We start from the raw sequence: 14,471 nt of genomic DNA, 5'->3' as shown, positions 1-14,471 counted from the left end.
ATGGCTGGGATTGTCACTTTCTTTGCAGAATAAACAACTCTACCATCACCAAACTTGAATGAACGTGCACTCTTTGTGTCCTGAATTTTCTGTAATTCACTCTCTGTTAGTCCATTGAGGTAGTGATCCAGCCATTTTTCACCACACACTGTTCTGGTGCAGGCTGTGTCAATTACAGCTGATCCTAAAGATTCCACCATGAAGATTTCAGTGTCAGCCAGTGATTCTTTTGACAGCAAAGTAATGTTACACTCTTCAACAGCATCTGTCATTTTTTTCATCCTCTGTCAATTTAGCATGTTAATTTTTATGTGGACAAGCTTTTACCCTGTGATATGTGCTTTGGCAGATTGCACATCTGGTTCGTCTCCCATACCTGTCGAGTGTATTTGTGCCCTGCACGGTCCCTTGTTGACTTTGTTTCCCTTCTCTCTTGCCGGGAAATCTTGTGTAGTATGCAGAGTCAGCAGCTACACGCATTCTTTGTTCACTTGCGCCCTCCTGTGGCGCGTTATCGCCAAAGATTCTCTTCAAAGCTGACTTCATGTTCACAAACGAGAGGCTTAAACAGGCCGTAAGCGCTAGTTGTTTGTCTTTAACTCTAAGTCCCGCTGTGTCTAGTAGCTTGAAAGCTAACACGGCATCTGGAAGTTTCATGTCGAACTTACTCAGTCTGTTATATCGACGTTCAAATTCGACAACGTAAACCACCATCGAAACGCTATTTTCCCTCGTTATCCGGTCAAACTCCGTGTATGCCTCGTACTGTCGATCTTTTTCCTCTTTTAAAAACACAGAGTCTAATTTTGTCAGAAGTTTAGTCATTCCATCATCCTTATTCAAGTCCTCCGCGGCGATTTCCAGCGCGCTATCCCTCGCTCTTCCGGTTAGCGACAAGGCAACTGCCAATGCCTGCTTCGTCTTCTCCAAATCGGTAACTAACCTCCAAATTTCGACCTCATTTTTCCAACTTTCGCATGACTTCTTCTCGTCAAACGGCGGCGGAACTTTAGAATTGCCAGCGGCCATCCTCTGCTACCAATGTTAGTTCAACAATTACCACGAAGACTGTTCATGATCACGTACTTTACTGGAACTCTTGTTCGACACATGGTACAGATAACCACGACTTACATCACCCTCGTGCGCCCCCTGTCCCCCATCAACAGTCCAGGACATAACACTTAACATAAAGTTAGCAATGATTAACATTCATATAAAAAAAAGTTTTGCCATGTGAAATCACGTTACACATGTTACTAAAAGTTTAATAATGCAAAAAATATTCAGTATAAAACATTTTGATTTATGACGGAAACGACAACATTACTGACATAAATGTGTAAAGAGTGTATCATTTACTAATTTTTACATGTTATCAATAAGCATTTTCTTTATTATATCATGCATACAAAGGAGAAATCCTGCCTGTATATTATCCCATATGTTCTTTTGTAAAGCATCTCAAGATAATACTTGTTATGAATTGGTGCTGTACAGATAACAATTGATTGATTGATACATGGCATGTAATAATAATAATAACATAATAATAATGTGGCATGTAATAATAATAACGCCCCCAACCCAATATAATGGTAGGGAAACACTGCTAGTAGTAAAACTGCTTAATTTTGACAGCCAATGATCTGGAATTGAATTACCTTTGTATGAAAGCATTTCAATTACATGACAGTACAGCAACAGGTAGCAGGATAATTATCTGCACTGACTCTGAACTCATTTCCGTACACAAAGTAAACGTGCGATTTCCCTTTCCATGAGTAGGTCACTTTGGTGACGGGGATCAGCTCTATGGTCTGACGCTGAAGACAAAGAAAGGAAATATGAGCATAATACACTGAGGCAAAATTAGGCTTTGATCATGAGTATTTTCTAGTCCATAAACATTTCTTGAAAAAGTAGACTATAAATACAGTGGATGCACTCTTACCTGTTGTAGAATACGTGAGTTCTGGCAGAACTTGTTCTGGTGTTCTCCGACGAGGCGCTGTGCAGTATTCACCACTGTATCATCTGGAAAGCCGGTCACTGGGTAAACCTGCACAGGGTGATCACTATAATATTAATTAGTGCTCACATTTTACATTACAGCCACTATCCACTGCTAATTAGTAAAAGAGCACAAAGATAGATTCAGTCCCTGATCAGTGTCACACAGGATGTGTTTTTGTGTGTGGTCACCCGCATACTCGTAGTACTACAATAGCTAAAGCTGCACACATACAAAGAAAATTCAAATGTGCTTTAAGTGACAGTTAAACTTGTGAAGCATCTCACAAGTGTTATGCTGGCTTAGTTCACTGTTGAAGTGGTTATGACATGGCTGAAACAACCTGTGTTGACACTCTGTACACCTGTTGGGGAAGGTAAATGTTACACAATTTTAACCACATATGAGCAAGCTTGGTGTTGAGAGTCTAATTATCAAGGCTTCAGTCGTCGGTAGGTTTGATCGATCCTCGTGCTATTTGGTGCATGTCATCCCCCACTCTGTCCCCACATTTCCTGTCTCTCTCAAGCTTTCCTTATAAATTAATGCAAAAAAACCTTGAAAAACTTAAATAGAAATAATCTATTGTATCCATAAAAAAAAACTATCCTTCCTGACTGAACTTGTGCTTTATGAGTAAGAAAAAAAATCATTTTTTTACCATGTACTGAGTGTCTTTGAAAAGCTCCTCGCCAGACACTTTGCTCAGGTTGTCCAACTGCAGTCCACTTGACTGTCCCACAACACAGTTATCAGTGTTGTTGGTCCTGAAATCATGTTCATAAATAAAAGAATAATTTGGGTTTATATTTGGTTAACTAGTTGAGATTCCATTAACGTTACAAATCTGAAAATTAGTAAAGAGATATTTTTATTTTGTAAGTGGAGTTAGATATTCTTCACAGATGTTGAGGAAACCGCACCATTTCACAGTGAGTTTGATGTAGACCAGAAGCTGTCGTTTTCCATGACATGTGTCACATTGCTTCGATCCTTGCCCGTGACAGTGGCTGCAACTGAGAATAATGATAAATAACTATTAGACTCTTCTCTCCTACTTAACACTTTTATTGAATGCAAATCAAAAACCAATGGGTTTTACTTACTTTTCCCTCCCTCTGCCACCGCAGTGGTCGCATCGAACATCTCCGTGGCGGAAACCGGATCCATTGCAAATCCAACAAACTTTCTAAAACGAGCAAGAAAGGAATTCTTATGATCACACTCAAGGTCACAAAAGTTACACTTTCAATTAGGTCTGCAGAAACTACTCACATTTCCAGCACCAACACAGTCTTTGCAAGGTTTTCTCCCCATTCCCATACAAGCATGGCAGCTCTGTATATGCAATGATTGTAGTCAGGAATCATCTTTAAACACAATCACAACAGCTCTTTGTTCTCCAATCATGTTTCAAATGATTTACCTTCAAAGAGGATGTGTTGGGAACCTTTATAACCTGCTTGTCATCCACAAAAAAGGTGGGGGATTTTGCAGGAATATCCCACGGCCCTGGTGGAGGTTGGGTAAAGGCATCCAATGGCTGGCCTGATTAAATAAACGTAATTTAAGTGAGCAGTGTCCTGAAACAGCTGACTGAATGAGAATGAGAATTGCACCCATGTAACAATATGATGGTACTACCATGGTATGGCTCCTGCTTCCACTTTGTAGATCGTGATTCAGTGAAGGTTTCCAGGCGGTACTAAGATAAAGCATTGGAGAAGAAAATAGGAATATGTATTAAACAGCCACTATAAAACCTTTATTGATTTACATGCTTTTCTTCTGGCAGGTTTCCTACCACACAGACCAACTGATCGGTGCAATAGACCACCTCTTACCCTGTAAGCATTAAATGCCTCCATACTGGTGATCGCACCATCCTTTGCTGGTGCTGCACTGTAGCAGCATTTGCTGGAGGCAAACCGGACAAACGCATCCCGGGCAGTGTCCTCGCTGATAGACGGGATACTGTAGACAGTGTGAGAATGAGATACAGTATGTCATGGGGTCTGAAACCTTTGATAGGACGTGCAAGTTTTAGTAGTGCACAAAGTGCTTAGCTTGCTTTAAATGTTTATAACACTTTACGGAAAATATTTTGCAATATTTTAAACAACCATGTTGAAATAAAAGGAAGTGGTTTAAGGCTTACTTCCAATGTGGTTGGTGAGGTCCAGGTTCAGGCTGAGGAACTGGGTAAGCAGGCATTGGAGGAGGTAGAAATCCACCTATAGACATTAAAAGTAGCATTGCTTTTTTCTGGTAGCAATCATTCCTATGCTTTTTGTTCATGCAGTATGAGCTCAGTGGCCACTTTATTGGTACACAAATCTTTGATTATTTATGTTTATATTTAATGTTGTATTTTTGTAAACTGAGAGCACAGTTCACCAAAGCCATATTCCTTGTGTGTGTAAAAGCATGCATGGCCAATAAAGCTGATTCTGATTCTGAATCAGCAGCTTAGCCATAAATTCTCATGTCCAGATTACAATGCTCAATCTTGAGTGAATGTTTCCTCAAACTTCTATGATTTAGTCATGTATTTGTAGTTCTTAGTGGCATTTAACCTTAATGTCAAATAGTGAGAGGTGTTTGTATTTTTTTTTTAAACACAAAATTAAGACCTAATGTATTTAGCCTAAATGTTGTTCTCTTTCATAAAAATGTCAACTTAAACTGATGTTTATGAGCAAAATAAATGAGTAGAAAAACATGTGTGAGAGGCGATGTCCTGGACTGCATTACCCTAAACAGATGTGGTGTACAATAGCAATGTGACTAGGAGGCCAAGTGAAAGAAGACATCAGTGTGGTGAATAGTTTCCTATTTATACAGTGCTTTACCTTCACCTCCCGCCACTGTTCCTTCATAGCCAGGCACGCTGTCAAACATACTGGCCGGAGGAGCACTGGGGCCCTGGAAGTCTGCTGCGGGTGGGGCGAACATAGCTAAAGTAAACCAGAAGAACCAGTTTTGGTCATGTGTATACATTTAACCAGAGGTGTCAAAAGTATTGACATTCATTACTCAGGTAGAAGTATAGATACTACAATGTTACAATTCACTTAGCAGACGCTTTTATCCAAAGCGACGTACATCAGAGAGTAAGTACGGCATTACAGTTCATACACCGCCACTGAAGCAGCGGGAGCAATGCAGGGTTAGGTGTCTTGCCCAAGGACACATCGGACATGTTGCTCAGCTGGGGATTGAACCCTTGACCTTCCAGTTTTAGAGGCGACAACTCTACCAACTGAGCTACAGCCGCCAATCAAATAGTAGGGTTTAAAAAGACTTCTGTAGAAGTTGAAGTATCAACTCAAGCTTTTTACTCAAGTAAAAGTGTAAAAGTACTGGTTTCAAAACTACTTAAAGTATAAAAGTAAAAGTAATTTAAGGGGAAAAAATGCCATTAAGGACAAACGCTTAGGCCGCACCAAAGCGTGTCGGAATGGTATATGTTTATACTTCTCATCCAACCACAATCAAATTCACTCTATCCGGATGGCGCAATTTATCTGGATAGGTTTTTGTTTTTTTTTGTGTTTTTTTGAACGATGACAAGCCCGAATGAAAACAAGCCGAAATGAAATAGGAGTAACGAGGCTATTTTTAAAATGTAAGGAGTAGAAAGTGCAGATAATTGTGTGAAAATGTAAGGAGTAGAAGTAAAAAGTCAGCTGAAGCCCCCCTAAATAATTTGGTGTTTTTATTAATTATTATTATAATTTTTTTTTACAAAAAAGTGCCGACAAATTCAATATAAAGTGGCCAGAATATGAGTTTAAATAAATAATCATATAACTTGTCATTATTCACTTAAATATGATCATAAATCTGTCAGTTTCCCTTCATTTCATAGTGTAAGGTAGAGAGAGCCCCTTCAGTGTGTCGTTATCACTGAAAATTCAGTCCACGTTTTCCCTGCGACCTTGCTTGCACTCGGTACCTGCAGCGTGTGTACCTTGAAACACACAGAGCCGACTAGTATGGAGGACGAGATCTGACAAAAGTATAAATAAATAAATGTATAAACAAATACTGGAATAAATAAATACAATAATTAATAAATAAATAATTAAATGTGTGAATAAATAAATAAAAACTGGTAAATAAATGGGACATAAATAATTAAATGTCTTAAATGTATTTCTACATTTATTTATTTCCACATTTACTAATTTCTACATTTATTTATTTCTACATTTCTGTGTCCGTATACTAATGAGGTAGGAGGGACTAAGGTCAGTCTCATTCAGGATTGGTCAACTGAGCGATCCAATCAGATCTATTCCTAGCGAGACTTCCTGTTGACATTAAGCAGCAGACTAGCATGGCTTCAACCGGGAAACCGCTGGCAGACCTGCTGCGGGAAGTTGCTGACTATGGAAGCGATTAGTGATCAAAATTCAAATTAAAACTTATTGTATAATTATAATTAAAAATTATTGTTGAAGTTGACTAATGTTATGTCAATGTGTTCAGAGGCCAACCCTGATCATACAAGTGAAATTTCAATCAGATCAGACAAAGTATATATGATGTAGTACTTAGTCCTTGCAGTAGGGGGCACTATGGTTGAAGTTGACTATTGTTATGTCAATGTGTTCAGAGGCCAACCCTGATCATACCTGTGAAATTTGAAGCAGATCAGAAAAAGTATCTGAGATGTAGTACAGTGTCTTTCCAGTATGGGGCGCTATGTCAGTGACCCAATTGTATTAGGTTAGATGTGAGCAGGCCAGTACTGAGATGATTCAAGTGAAAATTGAATAAAATGTGAGATTTTATATGGGAGGTAGTACTTAGTCCTTGTACCTGTGAAATTTTGAGCAAATCTGACATTGTATATGGGATGTAGTACTTAATCTTTGCAGTAGGGGGCGCTATGGTTAAAGTTGACTATTGTTATGTCAATCTGTTCAGACGCCAACCCTGATCATACCTGGGAAATTTTAAGCAGATTGGGGAAAGTATGTATGATGTAGTACTTAGTCCTTGCATTAGGGGGCGCTATGGTTAAACTTTATTATTGTTTTGTGTCACTGTGTTCAGAGGCCAACCCTGATCATACCTATGTAATTTCAAGAAGATCAGACAAAGTATATAAGAGTTACACCCACTTCCTGTTTGATGGCGATGTGATTTGTGGACTTCCTGTTGAGTTTTGGGCATGGGTGCAAGAGCCTTTTTTGTAGGTTTTGTCATGTTAGAAATGCATAGTAAAATTCAGAATTGTAGGTTCAACGTGCTGCGGGGGCTGAATGTTTGAAATATTGTAGGGGGCGCCACTGAGCCATTAAGCCACGCCCACTCACTTAAACGCTATAACATGTTTGACTTTACTACCAGGATTATATGTATGAAGTTTCGGGACAGTACGACTATGTTAAGCCCGTGAAAAAAGTACTTCCTGTTTGATGGTGAGCGACGCGTCCGTATGGGGACAGCGTTGGACGTAGGCGTTTGAGCTTGAAAGTGTTGTATGGCCAAGGTGTTAGCATGGTCCACACCAATTTTGAGGGGAAAATTAGCTACCGTGTAGCAATGGCTAATGCTAATTGAGAAGCAGTAACTTCCTGTTGTCAACAGGTGGCGCTGTGACTAATCAAAAAATGTCAATAATGGATGTGTTCAGGGCGGGTCCCGTATCATGCATGAGAAATTGTAATATGATTGAACACTAGATGGCAGAGATATAAGCATTTAGATTTTTGGCAACTTGCCAAAACGCTCCAAAAACTTAAAACGCACGCCACGCCCTTTGATGAAATAACGTGCAGAGCACAACGAGATATGTTGAGCCTGTGTAGAACGCACTGACACTGAGTTTGCGTCGATCGGATGAGTGCCCTCGGACAAGTGCGTTCAAATAGGAAGGCTGAAATCGGCAAATTTTGGGCCGTTATTGTGAAATTCAACTTTAATTTGTGGACTTCCTGTCGGGTTTTTTGAAACGCCGCAAGAGGATTTTTAGTCCGTCCCGACAAGCTTAATATGCGTACCAATTTTCGTGAGTGTACGTGAAAAAAACCTTTATGGGGAGGCCATGTTGAAATTTTCAAGGGGGCGACGCTGAGCTATTTTGCGAATAGTTTTTACGAAACCACCAAAATATAAAATTTTTCACAAGACCTGATGACCGTGGAAAGTTTGGTGAGTTTTCGGGCACGTTCAGGCCCTCAAAAGTGGCCGCAAAGAGGAGGAATAAAAATAAAAATGAAGATAAAAATAATAATTGCTAGGATTTCAAGAGGGTCCTCGCACGGTTCATGCTCGGGCCCAGAATATAGGTGCATTATTTGACCTATATTTAAAATGAATATTCAGTCATCCAGTTTGCATTATACTTTTACTCTCTATGTATGCATATTGTATGACATAATTCAAATGAAAACTAAAAGGTCTTTGGTCTTTTCTTTTTTAAACTTGCCATGCTAAAAAGTGATCATAATTCAAACCAACTCGAAAACGAAATGGCAAAGTGGACGGCGCAGGAAGGTGACGTCAGACTCCAGCTCCCAGGCAGGCGAACGTAATATTTACAGTCTATGAGGCAAGCCGGCAGAACGCGCAGTACGATGGGTGGCGGGGTGCATCTTTAACACTACGGCAGACTTCACTAGTTCACACTGTGATACAGGTGGCGATCGGAGTGTTTTTTTCAGCGCACACTGAACTTTCAGCGAGCATGACGCAGAAGCTTTATAACCCGAGCTGCCAAGTCTCACACATGACACCATGCCCACTATCTCTGACCGTGAGAGTCACTCAGCATCTGCACGCGGTGAAATTCACACAGACGTGTCCTAAGACCGGTTTATTGATAGATTATAGATCACTCTCTTCTCTGCTTAACTTACATTAAAAAAGATGATCGATTGAATTGTCTGTTTCAAATAATCTCTCCAGCTCTGTACACAAAGTTTCAATGTCTCATCCTCGGTGCGTAATGGCACACACTCTCCCGCTTGACTGACTGTATGAGCTCTCTCTCCCTTTCAGAGATTGTTTTGTAGTTATTAAAAGAATAATCAACTACAACACCAAAATTGAATCAAAATCAGGGCGACAACTAGTTTGGAGCTTGTACCAGCGTGAAAGATTCACCCCACCACCCATCGTAGTGCATGTTCTGCCCGCTCGCCTCATAGACTGTAAATATTATGCTCGCCTGCCTGGGAGCTGAAGACTGACGTCACTTTCCTGCGCCGTCCACTTTGCCATTTCGTTTTCGAGTTGGTTTGAATTATGATCACTTTTTAGCATGGCAAGTTTTAATTATGTCATACAAAATGCATACATAGAGCGTAAAAGTACAATGCAAACTGGGTGACTGAATATTCATTTTAAATATAGGTCAAATAATGCACCTATATTCTGAAAATGAAAACGCGTTTCTGTTACTGTATTTTCATTTTAAAATGAGCTTTTTCATTTTGAATTTTGATCACTAATCACTTCCATAGTCAGCAACTTCCCGCAGCAGGTCTGCCGGCGGTCTGCCAGCGGTCTCCCAGTTGAAGCCATGCTAGTCTGCTGCTTAATGTCAACAGGAAGTCTAGCTAGGAATAGATCTGACTGGATCGCTCAGTTGACCAATCCTGAATGAGACTGACCTTAGTCCCTCCTACCTCATTAGCATACGGACACAGAAATGTAGAAATAAATAAATGTAGAAATGAGTAAATGTGGAAATAAATAAATGTAGAAATAAATAAATATGGAAATAAATAAATGTAGAAATAAATAAATGTGGAAATAAATAAATGTAGAAATACATTTAAGACATTGAATTATTTATGTCCCATTTATTTACCAGTTTTAATTTATTTATTCACGCATTTAATTATTTATTCATTCTTTTATTTATTTATTCCAGTATTTATTTATACTTTTGTCAGATCTCGTCCTCCATAGACTAGAACAGCATGAGGAGAAGAACGTGAATGAAGAAGAATGGATATAAGAAAGTTTTTCAAGAAAGTAAGTATTCATCACTGCTGGTAGTAACAATTATTTAGCTCCAGCCCCCAGCTAACAGCAGAAAGTCCCATGTAGAGTGTTTGGCAAAAACATCAAACATGATAGTTTGGTCAGTAGTGGTTGCAAGAACTGGAAGAAAGCTTTAGTCATCTTTGGCAAGCATGAGATGGCACAAACACATAAGGACAGTGTCATTGCATGAAAAAGCTACCAAGCAACTAGCAAACAGGGAAAGTATTTTTACTTTGTTACTTGACACCCCTGCATTTAGCTTTTCAAAATGTTATCTTTTAAAGTTTTAATGCATAAAACAAACAGTCTATAAAGAAAAAAGAGTATTGACTCCAATGCTCTTAGCTTCATCTTCTCACAAAAACCAGTTGATTTTTCGTATTTTTAAAGTTTACAGTATAACGCGTCTCTACATGAAAATACCTTAAGACAGAGTCGTGAAGGAATCACTTACCTTGTCCATCATACATGTTATTATCCATCATGCGATATTTTATAGCAAAACCATAGACTCACAAAACAGGGCTGTTTCTAAACACTGTAACTTCTGTAAATTGGTTTTGTAACTGTATCTTCTGTGAATCTAGTATCGCTCAGAACAGCAGCAGCGACCACACTGTCAGACACCTCACAAAAACTGTAAAAGTACTTCATAGTACCTGTGCATGTAGTCTAAGAAGATATCAAAGTCAGAAAAAAAGACTCATTATAGTGATTTATAAAGAACTTTAATAATGGATTTCTCAAAAAGTACACAGTAAAAGTACTTCATAGTACCTGTGCATGTAGTCTAAGAAGTACTAAGTCCAACCATATCAGAATCATTTTCTACTTATGGAAGAATTTATTTTTACAAGATATCAAAGTCAGAAAGAAAGACTCATTATAGTGATTTATTATGGACTTTGACAATGGATTTCTCAAAAAGTACACTGTAAAAGTACTTCATAGTACCTGTGCATGTAGTCTAAGAAGTACTTAGTCCAACTATATCAGAATCATTGTCTACTTATGGAAGAATTTTTTTTTTTACAAGATATCAAAGTCAGAAAAAAAGACTCATTATAGTGATTTATTATGGACTTTAACAATGGATTTCTCAAAAAGTACACTGTAAAAGTACTTCATAGTACATGTGCATGTAGTCTAGGAAGTACTAAGTCCAACCATATCAGAATCATTGTCTACTTATGGAAGAATTTTTTTTTTTTACAAGATATCAAAGTCAGAAAAAAAGACTCATTATAGTGATTTATTATGGACTTTGACAGTGGATTTCTCAAAAAGTACACAGTAAAAGTACTTCATAGTACCTGTGCATGTAGTCTAAGAAGTACTTAGTCCAACTATATCAGAATCATGGTGTACTTATGTAAGAACATATTATTTTATATTTTTTTCCCAGGAAAACACCTGATTTTGAAAAACGGAAGTTACCGCAGACTCGCAGTATTATTCTCAAACTAATTTCACCGACCTCCGAAGCTATTCCCTGAACAGTATTTTGTTTGCTCCCGTTTCATACACGTGTATCTCATAGCCAGTTTTATCGTAAGACCTAGGCATTTATCACTTTTGCCTGGAAAAGGAGATTAATAACGGGTCAAAATCGCTCTCTCTCTCTGTTACTCCTGCTCTCTCTGGAGTCCGGAGCATTTACCATAAAGATCAGAATACGTGAGCACTTCAAATTTAGGGGGCGGCTCACTTCACCATGTAAAAGCGAGGAGCGGCTGGCTTGCCTGCAGTGACTTCCGCTACATAGTGAAGTTACGGGAGTAAATAAATATAGCTAAAAGAACAACCAAGAGGAGAAAATGTTACACTAACGTTGTTTTGTGAGGTGGATTTATCTTAAAACATCTGTTTGGGTGACTAACTCTCTTTCAGAAGGATGCTAAATGTTGTGAATGTATCCATTTGTTATCTCTGGCTGACTCAGCCAGTGATGAGTGACAGGAGGATTACTGATAAACACACGTAACTTTGCCGTGCTTCAATTGTAACCAAACAACTATGACTGGCTTAATTGTCAGTTAATAAATCTTACTTGACCAATAGGTTTTCATCAATAACTCCACTGGTAAAAAGTGTGGGGGATGAAAATACCTTTCAGTGTGGGTGTCGCAACACCCACAACACCCACGGGTGAGCCGCGCCTGCTAATACAACTCTATGGATCTTACCTGCCCCCCCTTCTGCTGTCGGGAAGTACCCGGGGTTGGCCACTCCATAATTTGGGTTTTGGTGGCTGCGAATAATGCGAAAACGAAAGTTAGGTCAGTGAAATGGAAAATAAAAAATATGTTAGAAGTGAAACACGCAACATAAATGCAACGCTCACTTCATTATCGGCTGATTCTCCATTAAAACGCAGGAAATCGACTAGAAAGAAGACGACAAACTACACACACTATCGTTCATGATCTAATCACGAATATGGCAATAATATATAACCTATCATCGTGTGACAAAAAGCTGATCATTTACCTTTTATCATACCCCATCCCCGAGTGCTGCATTTTAGTCCGCTACCGCTTCCTCTTCCTAAACAGGAAAAAAAACTTCCCTGTTTGGTGGTCTGTGTTCCACTTGAAATGAATGCTTATTCTGTTATACACTGGTCTTTAGGGGGAAATCAAGTCCATCACTTCAGATAAGTACAGAAGGAAACCCCACCCTTCGACTGCGGTCCATTGTTGCCAGATCTCGCAAGAGAAACAAGCAACAAGCCAAAAACCAGCGACCTGGCTCCTCAAATAAATAAAATGAAGCCCAACAGGTTACCTAACCTACCACATAGTGTACAAGATAGGTCACTTGATAGCAGTATATATATACATATATATTTATTTGTTTGTCTTGTCTCATTTTTACGGTGGCCGGTGGGAGTCAAACGCTCAGCAACTGATGAAACGACATACTGTACATTTAGAAAAACGTGCAGCATATAGAAACGCTGCACATTCAAAGGCAAATGCAAATTTCCACAAAAAATGCAAAGGCACAAACGCGCTGCAAAAAAAACAAACGAGCAGCAAATAGGCAAAACAATTGCATAAGCATCACACACGCTGCAAGTACAGAAACAAAACTTATGTCAAAACACACACAACCAGAAAACAACTGCAAACGCAGAAACGCTGCAAGTTCAGCCTTAAACGGAAGTGCTCCAGGCCTGTAGGGGCGCTGTGGAACTGTTCATTTCGGTGTATTTACGTGAGAGGGTCTGGGGCTGTAGCCCCGGGATGCCTGGAGCTAGTGCTAGCTCTGGGGCTATGAGCTCCAGCTGCAACTCATCCCTCTGCACCCGTTTCCCAGCCTAACACTTTGTGCTCTCTGTGGGTGAAGTGTCAGTGTTTGATGACAGGGAGTAATGTTGAACTGTAGCAAAGAGATGAGTAGCGAGTTCAACCCAGACACCGGGGTGTTAGGCTGGGAAAGCGGGTGCAGAGGGATAAGTTGCAGCTGGAGCTCATAGCCCCAGAGCTAGCACTAGCTCCGGGCATCCCGGGGCTACAGCCCCAGACCCACACTCGGCTCTCGTCCCCGATGTCAAAATCCCAGTCGGACTCGCTTTAATCTCTGCATTTCAGTAACATTGAAGTTATCCTGTGTCTTTTAACGATACAACTTCCCTATCTAAACATAACTTTCTGATCCTAGCTGTCTCTCTTACTCTATCCCGTAGGCTAAATGAACAGTTCCACAGCGCCCCTACAGGCCTGGAACACTTCCGTTTAAGGCTGAACTTGCAGCGTTTCTGTGTTTGCTGTTGTTTTCTGGTTGTGTGTAGTTTCACATAAGTTTTGTTTCTGTACTTGCAGCGCGTTTGAAGCTTATGCAGTTGTTTTGCCTTTTTGCAGCGCGTTTGTGTCTTTGCAGCACGTTTCAGCCTTTGCATTTGTTGTGGTAGTTTGCATTTGCTTTTGAATGTGCAGCGTTTCTATATATGCTGCGCGTTTTTCTAAATGTATGTCGTTTCATCAGTTGCTGAGTGTTTGACCCCCACCGGCCACCGTACATTTTGATTTGAAACGGTGAAATCGATGTCCGTAAGCCTCATGGATTTTGGTGAAGTTTTTTTTGCTTTTCGGTGCCAGCATCATCAGCATGCTGTATTATGGTCGGATCCAGTCTCTTTCTCTCTCTTAATTATATTTTTTTCCATATCCCCCCCCCCCTTATTACCGGGCATTGTCGCTCTGTCAGATGTAGTTGTGCGTGTGTGTGTGCGTGTGTGTGTGTGTGTGTGTGTGTGTGTGTGTGCGCGTGTGTGCGCGTGTGTGTGTGTGTCAGATCGGGCGGGCGGGCTAACCAAGGAAACGGGGTTGTGGAAGGATCCTTCAATTGAAAAGGACAAACTAACTATCGCGATCGTGTTTCGCTTTATTGTGGAGAGTTGGGAGTGAATCAGTAAGTTCATACAGGGAGCAAAGCCCAAACAAGC

General features: G+C 39.9%; 1 protein-coding gene across 4 annotated transcripts; it reads right to left on the bottom strand.

The window, feature by feature from the left end:
• Window positions 1-1,242: 1,242 nt before the first annotated feature.
• On the bottom strand, window positions 1,243-12,699 carry LOC132989588 (protein SSUH2 homolog). 4 transcript variants are annotated; one of them, XM_061057286.1, is made up of 14 exons: window positions 12,512-12,699; window positions 12,366-12,425; window positions 12,208-12,272; window positions 4,867-4,971; window positions 4,173-4,248; window positions 3,859-3,988; window positions 3,659-3,719; window positions 3,441-3,562; window positions 3,290-3,352; window positions 3,121-3,203; window positions 2,938-3,030; window positions 2,676-2,781; window positions 1,955-2,062; window positions 1,243-1,826 (listed from the first exon to the last, which is right to left on the bottom strand). In XM_061057286.1, the coding sequence occupies exons 2-14, from the start codon at window positions 12,386-12,388 to the stop codon at window positions 1,686-1,688; spliced, it is 1,176 nt and encodes a 391-aa protein (XP_060913269.1). In that variant the 5' UTR covers window positions 12,389-12,425; window positions 12,512-12,699; the 3' UTR covers window positions 1,243-1,685. The 4 variants fall into 4 exon arrangements, with proteins under 4 accessions (XP_060913269.1, XP_060913267.1, XP_060913268.1 ...); XM_061057284.1 differs by lacking the exon at window positions 12,366-12,425; XM_061057285.1 differs by lacking the exon at window positions 12,512-12,699 and having other exon boundaries at window positions 12,366-12,504.
• Between the last annotated feature and the right edge of the window lie 1,772 nt (window positions 12,700-14,471).

This window comes from Labrus mixtus, chromosome 15 (assembly GCF_963584025.1).
Source record: "Labrus mixtus chromosome 15, fLabMix1.1, whole genome shotgun sequence".
Taxonomy (NCBI): Eukaryota; Metazoa; Chordata; class Actinopteri; order Labriformes; family Labridae; genus Labrus; species Labrus mixtus.
The sequence above is the reverse complement of the archived record's forward strand: the minus strand, read 5'-3'. Positions and strand labels throughout refer to the sequence as shown.